Raw genomic sequence first — 17772 nt, forward strand, 5'->3', positions numbered from 1 at the left:
CCTGTGAAGGCAGATTGGGGCCACGACAACCATACGCTGAGGCCCCAATCTGCCTTGAACCGAATCCACTCCTTTTTCAGGTGGCAAAAAGCCAGCTTTGATGCCCTGCAGAGGCTTGAGGTCAGATGCAAGGCGCTCTGGCAGTCTGTGGTGCATAAATGCCACATCGCCAGAGTATCTTGAAGCCACCCATATGTAAACATCTCAGTGGCTTCAAGATGTCTTGGGGACGTGCGGCTGCCGGGAAGCTGGCTTTTAGAGCCGGTCTGTTCTGGCTCCTAGTTTCAATAAGCTTTTTTGCATTCACTAAGCTCCCCCATTTTCCTGCTTATCCTCAGTGTAGCTGGACATTTCTTAGCAGCATCAACATTAGGAGGAGGGATGAAGGAGTACAAGAGAAGCACAGTCTTTTGGTGTTAGATTGCAACAGCATGTCTGCAGTAAACAGTGTAATAAAAAACACAGACAAAACAATGCAATAAAAAACACAGACACTTCTGTGCACAGAGCCAAAGGGGGAAGGAAAACTGTCTTAACTATGGTTGACAAACATACTTCAGAGCCTTATATTATATTTCCCCCCATCTATCGTATACCCTTTCCATCCAATCCCTCACCCTGCCCAGTCTGCCACTGTCACAAAAAAGTATAATCTGCCCCATAGGTTCTTTGGGGAACATTTACTTCAACTGGTCAGGGCTAGACTGATAACTGTCACCCAAAGGACATTTTCATCAGCCACCACTACAGATTCAACAGCTAAACATGCTGTCTGAATTTAAAATGGTATTAAAAACCTATCTCTTCCAGCAGGCCTTCACAGTCAATTTTAAACTATGAATTTTAAATTGGTATGTTTTTTAATTATATGTTTGGATGGTTTTAGAATGTCCTATCTTTATGTGTTTTCATCTAGGTGTTTAAATAGTTTAATATTTTTAATTTATATGTACCCCCTGCCTCAAGCCTTGGGAAGAGGCAGGTAAGAAATAAAATGTATTATTATTATTATTATATGCTACAGCCTTCTAGGGCAGCCTTCCCTTGCTGCACTACAGATGTGTCAAGAACAACATCATTGTAAGACAGCATAGCCATGGTGGCCGATGTGGTGGACATTGTAGTCCAACTCAGGTAGAAGGTAGGACAGCCTTCCCTAATCTAACTGCCTCTAGATGTGCTGGACTAATCCTCTCCCACCAACCCCAGTAAGCATGAGTTGAGAGTGATTTAGTTGTAGTTCAGTAGCTCTGGGAAGTGTTGAGTTGAAGAAAGTTAGTCTGAAACTTGAGCCAGAAGTCTTTCCCCTTTCTGCTACTTGGAAATCATTGTAACTAGACATATAGGGACTGAATCTCAAAACTTTTCCATGTAAAACTCATGCATTTAGCACTAATGTGTGACCTCTCCTCCATACACCCTCCAGACAAGAGGCTGCTGTAAAGTTTACAGAAAACAGAATTTAAGGTTTAGTTCTTTAAAGATTTTTATAATCTATACCTTCCCTGTCTTCAACTCATCCTTGGATGCTCATTTTAGCATTTGCATGAAAAAACCCTAGCAGTGACTTCACACTTGGTCTACATCACATTTTACTAGCAATCATTCCTATACAATGTTTCTGCATGTAATGTATTCATACCATATATTTATACATAAGCTTTATAAATAAAAGTGCAAACATATGCAAAACATAATGTGCACAAACAGGTGTACATCCAACTAAGGAAGAACACAAAAATGCTGCAATGGCTTCACATTCACAAGGGGCTCTGTGTGACATTTTAGAATGTTTATTCGCATTCATTACCTAAAGCCAGATTTGGAAAAGAAAGACGTGGGAGCTTTCTGTAAGATAATGGAAACTGCTAGCTTAAAAAAGAAAAGAGGAAAGCTGTTCATATGATACTTTGGTCTCCCCATAAGAATTGGGAAATGTTTTCAACATTGCAGTTGACGTGTTGAGCCAGAGCCAAGACCAGTAGGAGAAGGAACAGAAGTTGGGGTGAGGTGGGGGAAAATAATTTTGAAAACATTTGATTGTTAAATCCCTTTTTAAGCTGTTGAGCTCTGTACAAGCCCATAGATATGCCCCCTACTTTTTGTTTTGTAAAAATCAGATGTTAAGATAATCAGAGGTAACTCTCAAGGAAGTTAGTCATGCCCATTTGGGCGTTATAGTCCTTCCTGAAAGAACAATTTCAATAGATGGTGCTCAGAAATGTTTATTCTATTGCCCTTACACTCTTCACAATTTTAGCACAATGTCCCTGTCTGGAAAATATATTTTTAAAAGAATTTACCATGAAAGAAATGAAGGAAATAGAAAACCCCTTTTTAAAGAATATACTAGAAATTTGGGGGGGGGGGTGGATAAAGAAAAATTAATGCCAGCCATCTCACCATTAACACCAGTTATAATGCTAAAAAAATTTTCCAATAAATTTAAAGGAAGAATTAGGGAAATTGGTAAAAGGTCAAGAAATATATAGGATAAAGAATGGATGGAGATAATGAGGGAGAAAGGGAAAATAAAGGAGAAATTGCAAGGAGTCTCCTGGCCTATGATGTCCACTGGAGTCTCATAGGACCTATGAATCTACTTTGGCAGCTGTGAAAATGTCCCCTGGAATCTTGGGAATTGTCATCTGGTGAGGAGCTCTCTGACTGAGAATTCCAAATACCCCTCTCTAACCAGGAAACCCCAGGATTCCATAGAAAGCAGCCATGGCAGTTAAAGGGGAATCATAGTGCTATTATTATGTAGTGTGAAAGAGGCCTTGATACTGGCAAGGGCCAGAAAGTCCCATCCTGAAATTCCTTTATGGTACTGGGTATCCTTCTTAAACCCAATTCAAGTACTGATGTGGATATTTAAAGACCTAAATAGCTTGGAAACAGGCTAGCTTTATGCCTATCAATCTACGCAGTTTTTTGAGAACATGTCTGGAAGGACTTGTTTACATGGGGAAATTATCCTGAATTCCCTCTGGACTCCCTGTGTCTTGTTTACATGACACAGGATCCAAACCTGAATGGATCTGGAGTGTGTTCACAACATAATGCCCAATTTGGGGCTCCCCCAGCCTGCATTTCAATAACTCACCTTTAGATGTGGGTTTTTAGCTCTCTTTGGAGCAACAATGGTAGCTACTTTCACTCACAGCCCTTGTGAGCAGCCTGCCATCACTGGTGCTGACAGCACAATTCACTTTGAGATCAGAACGATACACCCAGCATTGGTAACATGGCTGGGCATCTTGTTCTGACCTCAGCGGTGGCACTGGGTGATGAACAGGGACTGTGTGGGAAGACAGCCACTTGTCATTCACTGTGAGAATCAAAAACCTGTAGCAAAAGAGAGCAAGAAAGGGGGAGAATTCACGGCCAGAATAACTCCCGGAGTACTCTGGCAAATGAAGACAAGCCCAAAGACTGTCTGTGGAGAGGGCCTTCTCAGTGGTGGCTCCTCATCTGTGGAACTCAGTTTCAAGTGAAGCCCATTTGGCCTCATCCTTTTGACATTTAAAGATCTATTTCTTTAAAAATACTTTGGTATAAAGTTTTACTGTGTTGCTCTTTGATTTGGTGGTGTATTGATTATGAACATTTGATATGATTTTAGTGGAGTTACAGTGGGTTCCATTCTTTATTAATGGTGCTTGGGTGCTCCCCCCCACCCTTTGCAGAAATGTAAAAATTAATTTTATAGTAATTTGCATGATTCATGAGAAAAATGATAAAAGAACTGCCTTTCCAAGAGATTTTTTTTAAAAATGTTTGAAACTGTACCTGGTGCACTGTGCTGAAACCTGCAGAACCTGTCAGGCCATTGGGTCCCTGGTAAATCCCTGAGGTACCTAAGAGAGATCAGAAGAAGCAGTGAGAAGATTCACAGAATTTTACCAACCTTCATATAAATAACCAAACAACTGTTTGGGTAAGTGTTCTCATTACAACTTATTTGGCAATCTCTATCATATGTTAAATTAAGGAAGTAGTAGTAAGGGGTTTCTTGGAAGAAATAGTCCCAAAATGAACATTTCCAGGGTCCTGGTCATCTGCAGCTCCCAGAGATTCCTCAGTTAACTATACCTTGATTACCTGGAATTCACTCCAGAATACCATAAATTTCCCCTTGACAACAATGTAAATTTGTATAAAGAGCGCTAATTAATCTTAGCAACCTTTTCCTTCAACATTAACAGTAACTTAAAAAGTATAAGTGTGCAAAGGGATCTTGTAGCACCTTTGAGAATAACCGCGTTGAAGAAGTTGTAACATAAGCTTTCGTAGACTTGGTCTACTTAGATGCAACTGAGGAAGTAGACCAAGTCTATAAAAGCTTATGCTACAACTTCTTCAACACAGTTTCAAAAAGGTGGTACAAGATTTCTTTGCATGTTGATATTTCAGACTAACATAGCTATGTCCCTGAATTACAAAGCACAAATAACACTTCCAAGTGGTCATTTACATTTAAAAATCCCCTGTGTCAATACCTTGGTCAAGAAAAATTGATAACTAAAGATTAGCCAAAGAGGAACATCATTCCTACATGAAAGAACCAATAGAGAGTACCAACTGAGGGTTGATTCACACACACATGCCCTTCATTTGATGACTATACTTATTAAGTGATGTCCTGTGGGTTTGAATAAACTATGAACAGATTAAAAACTGCAGAATTTTCACACATCCTCACTTCAGTGGAAGATACAATGCTTTTTAAATGAGTCAGTGCACATATTCAGATGCAAGTAAAGTGATGGGTCATTGAGTAATATATAGAGAGAGTTAGGAATCATCAATAATATCCGCTCAACTGAGGAGAAGCCCCTGATGTTTTCAGACCACAGTTACCCAGGTTCAATGCTAAGTACCATCTTCCAGGGCCAGGACAGACTTTATTCCTATTAGGCAAAGTTGATCACCAGCATCCATTGCCAGAGTGCTGAAACATGCCACCCATCCCCTTCCTGGAAAGGGCTGTGTTTCTATTTCTCTGGAGAGTTCTGCACTGTACGTAAAGCTGGCTAGATTCCAAATGCTTGTCTCTGAGTTGCCCAAGCAATCTCCCAGACCATGCCACATGGCTCACAGATCTGAAGAAGACCATCTCAGAACCAGGTGTTTGGGGCTGGCTGGTTCTGTGGAGGGAAGTGCCATCCCCTTTGTATGGCTACCACTGCTATCAACTCACAGGGCTCATCCACCTTCTTGTCTTGCTCTGAGAGAGAGGAGGGACATGCATTGGTGGCATTGCTTCTTCCTGCATTTGGGTCTGCAGCAGAGAACTATAGCCACTGCAGGCCTGGCAAAGCAACAACAGCAAAAGAGTTGAAAAAGAGTCTCCACTCTGTTTGGGAAAGGGGGCACTACTGCCCTTCTTGTGTAGAATGCAGAACCAGGTTCCCCTCATATGTTGTCTGGACCAACCCTAGCTTGTTATTCATGAGTGTCTGGTGAATGCTACCCACTTACGTCCATTTGCAATGGGAGTTTCAAAAAAACCCCCACAAATATTAAGGCCTTAGTTTGCTTAGGACAATGTCCAAACTTAGCAGTAGCCCATGCTCTGGCTTGTTTCTCCCACCACAAGGATCAACCAACCAACATGTACCACTAGCATGCCAGTTCATGCTTGACAAAGCTAGAATTAAGTCTTGGTCTTGTGATGTCTAGATACATCCTATGCACTGGGCAATGAAACATCTTGAGGGAAAGGTGCAGATCTGAAAGTTCACAGTCACTAAAGCTGCAATCCTATATTCAATCACCCTGGTGTAAGCCCCAGTGAACTCAGTGGGACAATGGGGGGCTTCTCTCACAGGTCTATTTTCATCTTGGTGGGAATTGAGATTCTGTACTGCAATTCCCAGCATTCCTTACAACAGGCTATGTTGCTTAGGCAAGAGTAGGCATCTGCAGAATTGCACCAGAAGCTTCCAACCTTGGCTAGAGCCTTGAGTTTACATTAAATGGAGGAGTTCCTAGCTGTGAATTTGACCTCTTGTTCCCCTGCAAATGTTGAAATGGCTTGGCATTGAGCAGGAATATGCTTGCCTGCTGGATTGTTGGTGGTTTTCCCTCTTCTGCTTAAAAGAATATGAAGAACCAAATCCCTGACACAGTTTCTTACTCTAGGCATGGCCAGCTTCCTTAGCCATACTGGAGTCAGTATCAGCAGAGTGCTGTTTTAGCCAAAGCACATGAACAAGTGCTCCTCAGTGTCTCCATGCTGTGTCCTTTCTGTGAATATCCGCTTGTTTGTTTTTATTTTAAGACTCAAGATTAAGCAGGGGAATGGACAGCTGAACAAACTGCAGCTCGCCAAGTGCAGTCAGTCACAAAGGAACATGCAGGGAGAAATAAATCTCATGCCAACCCCCCTTTTTTAGGAAAAGAATCTGCTTCCAGAACTAATTTACCATCACATCTGGCTTTTAAAAGCATTTCAGACAAAGCGAGGGGGAAGAAATTAAAAGCACAGGAGGGGTCAAGAGCTAATGATCCCTTGCCATTGCATCTGCCTTATGATACCAGCTTGGGACACTGCTACATTTGGGTATCCTCCACCCAATATTGTTCTGGGCTCAGACTGGAGTGTTTATGCCAAGGAGATAAATCACAGACCTATCTACATGTCAACAGCTTTGTGTTTCCAAGCCAGAAAGAAAAGAAAGAAAATCTCAGTAGACTCAGCACCTAAGATCAAAATCCATGCATGTTCAGAAAACCAAGCTGAAGGTACTGAGGCAAAACAAGGAATGTAGCTCATTCCTTCTGTTCCCATCAGAAAACTTCTAGGCAAGAAATTTAGTTAAAGTGGAAGCAGAGATAAGTTTTCAAATAAGAACACAGGATCAGAGTTATCCACAGATTCAATACTGAGCTAGATAAATTTATGAGGGACTTTAAACTTTTTAAAAAGTTGAATGCCTCAGTTATGGCCTGTTGGAGTTAGAAATCATTTTCTCCCTAATCTTTAATATTTGGATTATTTCCCACTTTCCCACCAGTTTTTGTTATGACTAGAAAGAGGATATTAGGTAAAAAAAAGTCTTTGAGAAGATTTTGATGGCATTACATATCCTAGGGGTTACTGACACTGTGAAAATTATCCAGGATGAATCTGGGTTAAATCTCCGTTGTTCACACTCATCCCAAATGCACCAGATTAAGTTGGGGGGGGGGCCTGCCAAAACCCTGACTTAATCTGGGATAATCGATATTGGGTTTTTCCCTGAGTTTTTTTTTTAAAAAGAGCCACATCATCGGCAGTGTGAATAACCAATGCAAATAGACCCGAATAGACCCATGATAAAACACTGCTTGCCTTGAATATGTTTTAAATGCATTTACATAGTTTACATAGAGTCTCCTTCCTTGGAGGTCTTTAAACAGAGGCTGGATGGCCATCTTTCGGGGATGCTTTGATTTGGATTTCCTGCATGGCAGGGGGTTGGACTGGATGGCCCTAGTGGTCTCTTCCAACTCTACGATTCTATGATTCTATGATTGTATGACACCATCTTTATTTTAATGACTGCACATGTGAGCAACTGAACTCATAGAGATGTGCACTGATGCAGTTCCATAGTGAATAACAAACCCAGATTGCATGAGTGAGATTAATCACATTGTAGCACTAAAAAAATGATGTCTGAATGATCCTTTAGTGAAGATACCAAATGCCTTAGTGATTCCCATGTGCTGGGGGTTCTCCCAATGTTCCTGTTTTCATCTTGACCTACAGCACAGGTGGGAATGGAATAGACCTCAAGATATTGCTGTACTGCAATTCCCAGCATTCCTTACCACAGGCAATGCTCATTAGGGCAGATGAACCTGCATTTCAACAACATCTGGAGGGCTGCACAGTTCCTAGCCCTGACCTGCAGCAAGGGATGAGTAATTCTCTGCCCCAGGGATGTCATTAGGGGGTGCGGGCCAAACCAAGTGACACCCAAAGGGGGGGTGACACCACTGCTCCCCAAACATCTGCCTTTGGGCAGAAACGGGGTGTGGCATTTGCCTGAGTTCCTTTAAAACATCAGAACTCAGTAGAAGAGATGGTATGAGTGGAGTGAGGCTCAGTAGGAGGAGAAAGGAGAGGCCTCAATTTTAGAAAAGGGAAAAGCAGCCATGAAAGAAATAGATAAGTTCCTAAAGAGTAAAGACATACAATTGAGCGCTCAAGTCAGAATTGTCCAAGCCACAGTATTCCCTATCAGCACATATGGATGTGAGAGCTGGGCAGTGAAGAAAACAGACAGGAAAATAAGCAACTCATTTGAGATGTGGTGCTGGAGAAGAGTGCTGAGGATCATATGGACAGCCAAAAAGACAAACAAATGAACAAATCAAATGAGAACTTCCCCTGGAAACCGAGATGACAAAATTGAGGCGGGCCACATCATGAGAAGGCATGACTCACTGAAAAAGACATTAATGATTGGAAAGGTGGAGGACAGGAAAAGAAAAGAGTAAGACTGCATACCAAATGGCTAGACTCAATTAGGGAGGTCACAGGCATTAATCTACAGGACTTAAGCAGAGCAATGGAGGACAAAGGGTTCTGGAGATGTCTCATCCACAAGGCTGGCATGAGTCAAGGCTGACTTGAGGGCAGTTAACAACAACCACCTACATGGATGTCAGCCACTATTCTGTTTGTGCAACAGTTGTTCTGCAAATCACTTTCTCTTCCATGTCCCAGACTGCAAAACTTACACTTTAACTTGCAAGAACCTAGAAACTCTGTTGTACTCAAACTGACCAGTACCTCAGTATTTTGATTCCTAACATTTCTTATCCATTGCCAAATCCTCACCTTCTAAATAGGCCTTCACTTATTATTGTCTCTCTGTTTTGGCTGCTATATGCCCTGCTGTTTAATTTGGCCATTCTTAATAAAAACACAGCTTCTGAAAGAAAGTTTTGCACACACCCCAGCTCTCTTCAGAATATTTGATAGACAACTCAAAAGCCTGACAACCTGCTCTAATTTCTTAAATAAGATCTGATTAAAACTGATGGCGGTGTTGGCAGTCCTTCATCAGTAATGTGTGTACAAAACTGTTCTTGGTCCCCTTTGCTAATTTTCAGGGCTTCTGCCATTTGCAGCAGAAACAGATGGATGCGTAGGTAAATGACACATTTATTAATTCCCCTATCCTAGTGGTGGGCTTATGTCATCCAGCTTCCATTCAATCACATGCACCCCTTTAAAATCAGAAGCACAAGTCAAGATCTTTTACTCCTAGGTCCTCTCCATGCAGAGCATAGTTCACATCTGTGTTCAATCAAATCAGCTGCTAACATGTCACAATGCCCTCATTCACAGGTAACAGAGAACATTTAGCTGGTAATAAAACAACCTAGGTATTAGAGAAGAACGGCCCTTCAGATGCACAGGACTGGAAAGTACTCCATAGGAAAACTCTAAATTGACCTCACGCCATGGGTTTTCCTAATGATGGATTGTGAAAAGACATCTGAGCATATAAGGGCAAAACTCAAACTGAAACCATTAGGAAACCCATGAATGAAACAGCTTGTGTCCTTTCATGACAAACTGATTCCATTTACCATTCCTTTAATGTTCTTTTAAAAATAAATGTGTGCCACACTTTTAATGCAATTGCATCTGAGTCTAAGCCATAGATGTGGTATGTCTCAACTCTGGTGGGCCACATGCTTGCAGAGTCTTTAACTTTTTTTTTAAAAAAAAGTAAGTGATAGGGGTGGAGGGAACATCTGAACCACAGTATATTTAGTGGCCATAATCACTTTAACCCTGCAATGTTATCTAAGGGTTTGAGCATTTTGGGAAGCCCCAGAATAACCATCACCACCACTAAAATAATTATGTAAAGAACAGAATCATTCCTGTCTCTAGGAAGCAGAATAACGAAGCTATGTAATCCCACACTCAGTCTCCATGAAGCATGTTTCATCATTGAAAATAAAGCAAATGATCCCCGCAAACTTTGTTTTAATTTTAAGAAGTGGTTTTCTGGGTTCAGTCTGGATGGGGGTGATGCAGTGTATGAGTGAAAAACTGGCCTCTGGAATCCCTGAAATATCTGTTATTGTGTACCATCAAGTCATTGCTGATTTATGGCAACCCTAAGGTTAACCTATTGTGTAATTTTCTTGGGAGAATTTGTTCAGAGGGGGCCTGCCCTTGCCTTCTTCTGAGGCTGTGACAGTGTGACTTGTCCATGGTCACCCAGTGGGTTACCATGGCCAAATGAGAATTTGAACCATGCTCTTCCAATGTCTTAGTTCAGTGCTCAAATCACTATACCATCTTTACTCTTGAAATTGCCTACCCCTGATCTAATTATAACATTAAAAAAACAACAATATTGTAGGTAAAAAGAAGAAGACAGTATACATTTCTATGGTCAATTATTTGTCTGTTGTTATGTGCCTTCAAGTGGATTCCATTTTATGATGATCCTATCACATGGGTATCTTGGCAAGATTTATTGAGAGAAAGTTTACAACTGCCTTCCTTTGAAGCAGTTTCTGTGTGTATACACCTTCAAGTCACCTGTTGATGGATGGTGACCCCATGAATTTCATAGGGTTTTCTTAAGCAAAAAATACTCAGAGCTGGTTTTGCCAGTTTCTTCCTCTGAAATATAGCCTACAGTACCTGGTATTCATTGCAAGTCTTCCATTCAAGTATGTAACAGAGCTGACCCTCCTTAGCTTCCAAGATCAGATAGGATATGCTGCCTTTAGGTATTTAGGCCAGCTGACAGTGTGTGATTTGCTCACTCACTTAGTGGGCAACTTACCTAGTGGATTTCCATGGCTGAGTGGGATTCAAACCCTAGTACCCTGGAGTCTTGACATCTATACATTACCTTAGAGGAAACAGTCTTGTGAACACTAATTACTGGGGAACACAAGCAGAAGGAAACTACTGTACTCATGCCTTGTTTCTCATCACTGTTAACTTGTAATGTGTTCCCCTCCGCCATCTCTATGGCCTTTTTTCTTTCCACATAAAATATATTAAGGAGGAAGAGATGGAAAACTATAGGGAGGAGGCGGAAATTAGAGCACTGCTCCCAAAATAAAAATTCTGGCTCCAAAATGAATTTTTCCTTCATTCTAGCACTGACGAAAGTGATACAGCGAAAAGTGTTCACACCTAGAACGCTTCTCAAGTTGAATCCAAAGAAAACGGAGGTACTTGCGATAGGTACCCCAAGCCCGGGAATGGAGATTTGTCAACCAGTCCTGAACGGGGTCACACTTCCCCTAAAGGACGAAGTTCGCAGTTTGGGAGTACTCCTGGACTCGTCCTTGCAGTTGACATCTCAGGTAGATGCGATGGCCAGGAGTGCTTGGTACCAACTTCGGTTGATATGCCAACTGCGCCCCTACTTGGACAAAAAGGACCTTGAAGCAGTAATACACGCACTTGTAATCTCTCGTCTAGATTTTTGTAATGTGCTCTACTTGGGGCTACCCTTGTATCAAGTTTGGAAGCTTCAATTGTTTCAAAATGCTGCAGCCAGATTGGTCACCAGTACTTCTAGGTTTGACCTTATAACATCAGTGTTGAAATCTCTTAACTGGCTCCCAATCAACTTCCAGGCACCATACAAGGTGCTGGTTATTACCTTTAAAGCACTACATGGCTCGGGCCTGAGTTACTTGCGGGAACGCCTCTCTCTACATAATCCGCCCCGCACACTCAGAACATCTGGGAAGAATTTGTTGGAATATTATAATACCAGATTAACCACAACTTTCCATAGAGCATTCACTGCTGCGGCCCCTAAATTGTGGAATGGCACTTAAAATGGATCTCTTCTGGCGGGCTTACCCACCTGATTCTGTATGAGAGATTATGGTTAATGCTACACCCTTGATTATGACTGAATAACTATTTGATGATTGGATTTTAAGGAACTAATAGGAATGTGTAATTCAGTATTAGTATTTTAGAGATTGTTTTTCTGGAATTGTACTGTGTTATTTTAATGATGTAATCCTGCTTCAATCCTTGGGAGAGGTGGGAAATATAAATAAAAATTATTATTATTATTATTATTGTTGTTGTTGTTGTTGTTGTTGTTATATTTGCTTTGTGCTCATTCTCTTGGTATATAACCTTGCCCATCCCTTTTCTTTGGATACCTACGTCGTATTTCTAAATTTTCAAGTGAAGATTTAAGTTATCACAAAATTAAAAATTAGGAGACTGATGCAAAATTTCATGGGGGCAGAATTCATATTTAGAAAAGCCATGTCCTCTTCTCTCTCCCCACCCAACCCCATAGCTGGAATACTTGCATGCCCTTGGACTAATCACACTAAGAACCATCTATGTGCAAACAACACAGGCCTTCCCACAAACATCCTGTGTGTCTTTAATTGTTTATCCATAAACATAAGGGCTAGGCTTTCCTTTGTTTAAGACCATCAGATAGATTCCCAAATCCTATTTTTGTCACATGTAAACATTTCAGCACAAAAAACCATCTTAATTATTTTTTCCAAAAGCACAGCTGAGGCACATAAATTCTCAGAATAGATTGTATCTTTGACCAATGAAATCTCACAGAAAGAAAATTTCAAAAATAAAATAAAATAAAATAAGTGGACTAAAACTACTTCATGTTTATGATTGCTGCCAATGCTGATAGTTCCCAAACGAGAGAGTGAAATCACTTTGAGAATCATCAGCTATATGAAAAGCAAGCATGCTCAAGCAAGTTTTTTATGTTCCAGTATTTTGGGTATGCTGCAATCAAAGCATAGATATGTACATGTACAGTGGTACCTCGGGATACGAAATACCTAGGTTACGAAATTTTCGGGATACGAAAAAATCCCACTGGAAATAATTGTTCCGGGTTACGAATGTTTTTTCGGGTTACGAAGAAAATTTTTGGTGCTTTTCGGCGCTTTTTCGCACGAAACGCGGCTTTTCCCCATTAGCGCCTATGGCAATTCGGCTTACGAAGGCTTTTCGGGTTACGAAAGCGGCCGCGGAACGAATTAATTTCGTAACCCGAGGCACCACTGTATGTATGCACATATATGTATACGTACACAGAGGCCAATTGTATAACTGCCAGAAATGTCTAACTGGCAATCCTGCCAGTTTGCCATGTAGGAAAACTGCAGCATTCACAAACCACAGAAGATTGTTCCAAAGTCAACGCTTTTCTTTCCACTACTCAGTCCATGCTGGAATACATAAGGATTGCAAAATGTGTGGTTTTTCATTACCAAATTTGAAACAATAGATGATCATTTTTCACAGCAATCACTATTTTAAAAATACTTCATGACAGATTTTTGAATATCTGCATGGTGTGTGGGTTTTGAGTTCTGTTGGACTTACACGAAGAGACAGCATAGTGTAACGATTAGCATGTCAGCCTAGGCCTTAGGAGACTCACTTCTAAATCCCTGCACAGCCATAGAACTCATTTTGGGCTAGGCAATATTTTAAAACCAAACCTAACTCACACAGGATTGTTCTGAAGCCAAAATGGGGGAAGGGAAAACTGGCCTATGTTGCTTTGAGTTACTTAATGGATTAGCACAACAGTAAACTAGTAGCTAACCTGTAGTTAACTTCAAGTGCATGCAGTTTTGTTAGACGACCTGCTGGGCAATGTGTGTTTTGCTTTTTGGGTTACTAAAGTCTCCATCCAGTTCATATGTTTTCAATGGCCAAGAAAGTATCAAGATAAATGTAGTTCCAGGGCCGGGTGGGCAAGCAAAGCAGGGAGAGGCAACCCCAACTAATTTAATTTCTGTAATTACTGAGAGCTCCTTTGCCAGCTATGATACTTGCATCTAAGGGTACCTGACTTGAAGTAGATGACTTGAAAGCACATAACAAAAGGCTGGAAGAGGGTTTTTTTAAAGACTATAAATCCCAGAACACCCCAACCAACATGGACCATGCTAGTTGGAGGATCCTGGGAGTCAGCAGGGCAAAAAATAATGTTTCCAAGCTCTCAGTACGGACAAAAGAAAAACCATTCTCATTGTGAAATGACTGGCTTGTAGCCTGAAATGGTGAGAGAGAGTAATTGACTCCTTCTCCTGCCTTTGTAATTTGCAATCTATGTGGATGCATTTCCTGTAGGAGTTTCCTGTAGGAATCTGAAGCCACTGTAGAAACCTGCGTGATGCTTTTAAAAGATGCTGCTTGTTTATTATTTAGATTCCACTTTTCCTTCCACAATGGGATTCAAGACTGTAGCATACATATGGATTGCCAGATTTCTAGCTGTCTTCTGTGTACACACTGATCAAATCAGACCTGCTTCACTTTCACTTCCATCCAGTTGCTCTGTCATGACATTTCAAGGTCATGCGTTAGGACTATGACCTTAACACTCACCAGAAATCCCACTGAACCAAACTAGTCTTAATTATATATGTCTATGAAACCTGGGCCCAGTTACCATAGCCAGAGAATTCATTTGATTTTTTGACAAATTAATGAGTTAACTCTCTGAGAAACTCTATTGGAATGAGTGAACTCTCTGGGAAAAAACACATTGTCGCTACGTTGGTACCAAGTAAAACAAATATTCCAGATGATGCTTATATGTACATTCAAGCAACCACCTGATGGTTTAATTAATGTGATTTCAACCTTTTAATTATTCAGATTAGAATAATATTGCCTACTTGGATTAGACAGCAGGTGTTGCTGGACATAATGACTCTATTATTATGGAATTACTGGCCATAATGATTCTACTTTGGGACCTATAATCCAACAAAGTAACTCTTCCTAATTCTTACTTGGATTTGGTGTTGCTCCCCTAAGGTCTCAAGTCTTCCACAGCCCAACCTACCTACCTATAGTTTTTGACATCTGTTGTTGTTGTTGTTGTGTGCCTTCACATTGTTTCTGATTTATGGAGACCCTAACATGAACCTACTACAGGGTTTTCTGAGATCTTTGCTACAAGAGACACAAGATAGTAAACTTGGATGTGTTACAGACCACCCAAAACGGGCGGTCTCACGCCGCTGCCGGTTGCTGCATCCGGGAACTGCAGCAGCCAAACCGCGCGGTTCCCGGGCGCAGCAACAAAGAAGCTCCAAAATGGCGCTTCTTCCTGCGTCCTGGAAGTGGCGCCGAAAGGCGCGAGCACACACTCGCGTTGCCACTTCTGGTGCGTGATGTCCGGACGCTGCATGTCCACAACGTCAAAATAGCGGCGTCCATCTGTATGTGGCGCTGCCATTTTGACGTAGTAGTTACATGCGAGGGGCAAGATGCGTCAGGAAGCGCCGCCCCTCGCACGTAACGACGGTGCCCCATAGGGCCCGTCCGGAATGCGCCTTGGAACCTTCCTTCCAAAGAGCATGTGACTTTACTTACAGCTATATGGTCATTTTCGAGAAAAAGATTATAATTTTGAAAAAAATCTCAGACATGAATGACCTACAGTCATGTCTTGGTATAGCCCCTCACCAGACCTCCAAGGACCATCCCATCTACCTATATGGTACATTTCCACTCCTTCCATATATATATACACACACACACACATTTTTTACTGAAATGCCATCTTGCATCTCTTGGAGGAATCTATGCATGAAAATTTTACCACATTTTAGGTCTGTTTTAGGCCTAGCAGAGATCTCTTTTCCAACCTAGAAAGTGAAATGGAAACCACATCTGGTTTTGCAAAAAGGCTTCCCTGGGCCTAACACAGTTGGGGAGGAGTGTGGCAAATTTATCCCCAATGCCCCCTAGTAGGTATACAGGGGCATTTTGAGGAGGTGAAGTCCTAAGCGGGTTCTGGGGGGGCTCAAAAAAGGGCTTTGGGGGCTGCATCTTGCCCACTGGACACACTTTTCCCGCACCTGCTTCACAATAACAAAGGAGGAATGCATGCATTACACCCATCTCCTCTATTTTGCATACAACACTAGATCTGTTCAGGGCCAGCCCTATCAGTAGGCAGAGCTAGCTAGCTACCTCAGGCAGCACAAATTTAGGTACATCATGTGAAAAGGCAACAACCATTAGTTATTTTATTTATCATCATTATTTTTTATTGTCAGAAAGGAAATACATTTAGGTGATTTTTTAATTTTATTTTGTTTTGGCTCAGATCCCTAAATAAACTGGGTGCCCGGGATGGTATATATCCTCAATATGGGAGTGATGTGTGCACCATTTGTGATTCTTCCTCAGGCAGAAATGTGTCTGTGTCTGAGCTACTGATCCAGGTAGTCCTTCTGTAGGTTCTTCAAAATACCTAGCATGACAGACAAACGTTTGGCAGTAAATATCTTCTCCAAGATGATACTCTGGGATCAAGAGGTTAAGAGCTCAACAAAATTACCTACCATCAACAATGCTCTAGTGGCTTGTTAAAGTTCAAAATCTAACAGCAAAACCTCCACTTACTGAGCAGAGGACATAAAATGTTACATGGCTCTCATTGGGGGATACTTCAACATGAAAGCAACCTGTGAAAGCAGCAGATAACTGAACCCATATGCAGGTCTTGTCATATTGCTCAGTTCTCTGCCATTTGGCATAATGATCCTTTCCAATCAGCCCAGCATGTATTTCTGTCTGGAACAGTTTGAAAACTGCTGTAAAGAGCATCTTATAAAAATTCTGGATGGAACAAAGGACTTTGCTGCTGCACAGAATTATAGAACAGCAGAGTTTTAACTTCCACAGAAGCACGCTGTGCATTAATGTCTAGCAAAGCTTGCATTTCAAAGACTTCACCCCAAAGAAAAATAGATAGTTAAACTGGGAGCATAAGTGCAACCAGCAATTTGATCAGTGCTGGTTAGGAACCACCCTCTTTGTCAGGCCTATGGTTGTTTTAATTTGCAGTCAAAGTATTATCACCATTACTGACAACAAAGTGAACAAAATAATATGAGAAAGAAGGAACATCATTTTTTCAGGAAATTAATTTTTTTCTCTAGAGTGGGCATACACTTTAAGCAGTATCCACTTGCAACAGGTAACAGTGATCCTCAGTATATACACAGGTATACATTTTGGGTATGGACAAATTATAGTATAATTTATAATGATTCACTGTTAGAAAATTTATGTTTGCATTCTCCTGTCCCACCTTAGTTAGACAGGGATGCCCTCTCTCTTTCTCATTCTAACTATCATGTGACTGGTCACTGACTATTGGAGGCAGTTCAAGAGCTCTTTCCCAAGATTTTAAACTGCTTTAAGCAGTCAGGGTTTTTTTCTTCCTGCTTTCTAAAAAAGATGGTCAGATTTATTTCTCTTTAACTAAACCAATACCAGTTAGATTAGGTTTTAGTTATTTTATGTATATATTTATTAAATCCATTATTGCTTGTTTTTTAAATTACAATCTAAATGTTTGCTATTTTTGAGTAAATTTAGGAAAACAGATTTAAAATATGGTAATAGTCTGACCTACACCTTCATTGTTCTGCTGCTGAAAGCTGAACTCTAACAAGTTTAACTTTCAAACCTGCATATTTTTGTTTCCTTTAAAAGGGTTAACACTCTGGGAAACTCAAATTTGACCCCACGTTCACTTTCTACTGTAGATGCACTCTTAGTCTCATCTGAATATGCACCTGTTATCTTGTCTCTGTGTGTACACTGTCCTTAAACAAAAGGGGTTGTGTGTGTGTGTGTATAGTTGGCACTCTGTTTTCATGGGGGATCCATTCTGAACCCCCCCCCCTCAAAAATGGAAGGTCATGCATATCCAAGCCCCATAGGTTTGAATGGGACAT

The 17772-nt window shown here is 41.0% G+C and overlaps 2 protein-coding genes across 8 annotated transcripts in view; both read right to left on the bottom strand.

Annotated features, from left to right (window-relative positions):
• Window positions 1-17772, bottom strand: part of NCOA3 (nuclear receptor coactivator 3) — a 1019275-nt gene that overhangs the window by 464770 nt on the left and 536733 nt on the right. The window lies entirely within an intron of this gene.
• The window catches only part of EYA2 (EYA transcriptional coactivator and phosphatase 2), a 201098-nt gene that overhangs the window by 79687 nt on the left and 103639 nt on the right, over window positions 1-17772 (bottom strand). For all 6 annotated transcript variants that reach the window (XM_042465931.1, XM_042465926.1, XM_042465928.1 and 3 more), the window contains one exon: window positions 3793-3860. In XM_042465931.1, coding sequence (XP_042321865.1) covers window positions 3793-3860 — 68 coding nt within the window. The remainder of the gene's footprint in view (window positions 1-3792; window positions 3861-17772) is intronic.

The sequence above is a fragment of the Sceloporus undulatus genome, chromosome 4 (assembly GCF_019175285.1).
Source record: "Sceloporus undulatus isolate JIND9_A2432 ecotype Alabama chromosome 4, SceUnd_v1.1, whole genome shotgun sequence".
Classification (NCBI taxonomy): Eukaryota; Metazoa; Chordata; class Lepidosauria; order Squamata; family Phrynosomatidae; genus Sceloporus; species Sceloporus undulatus.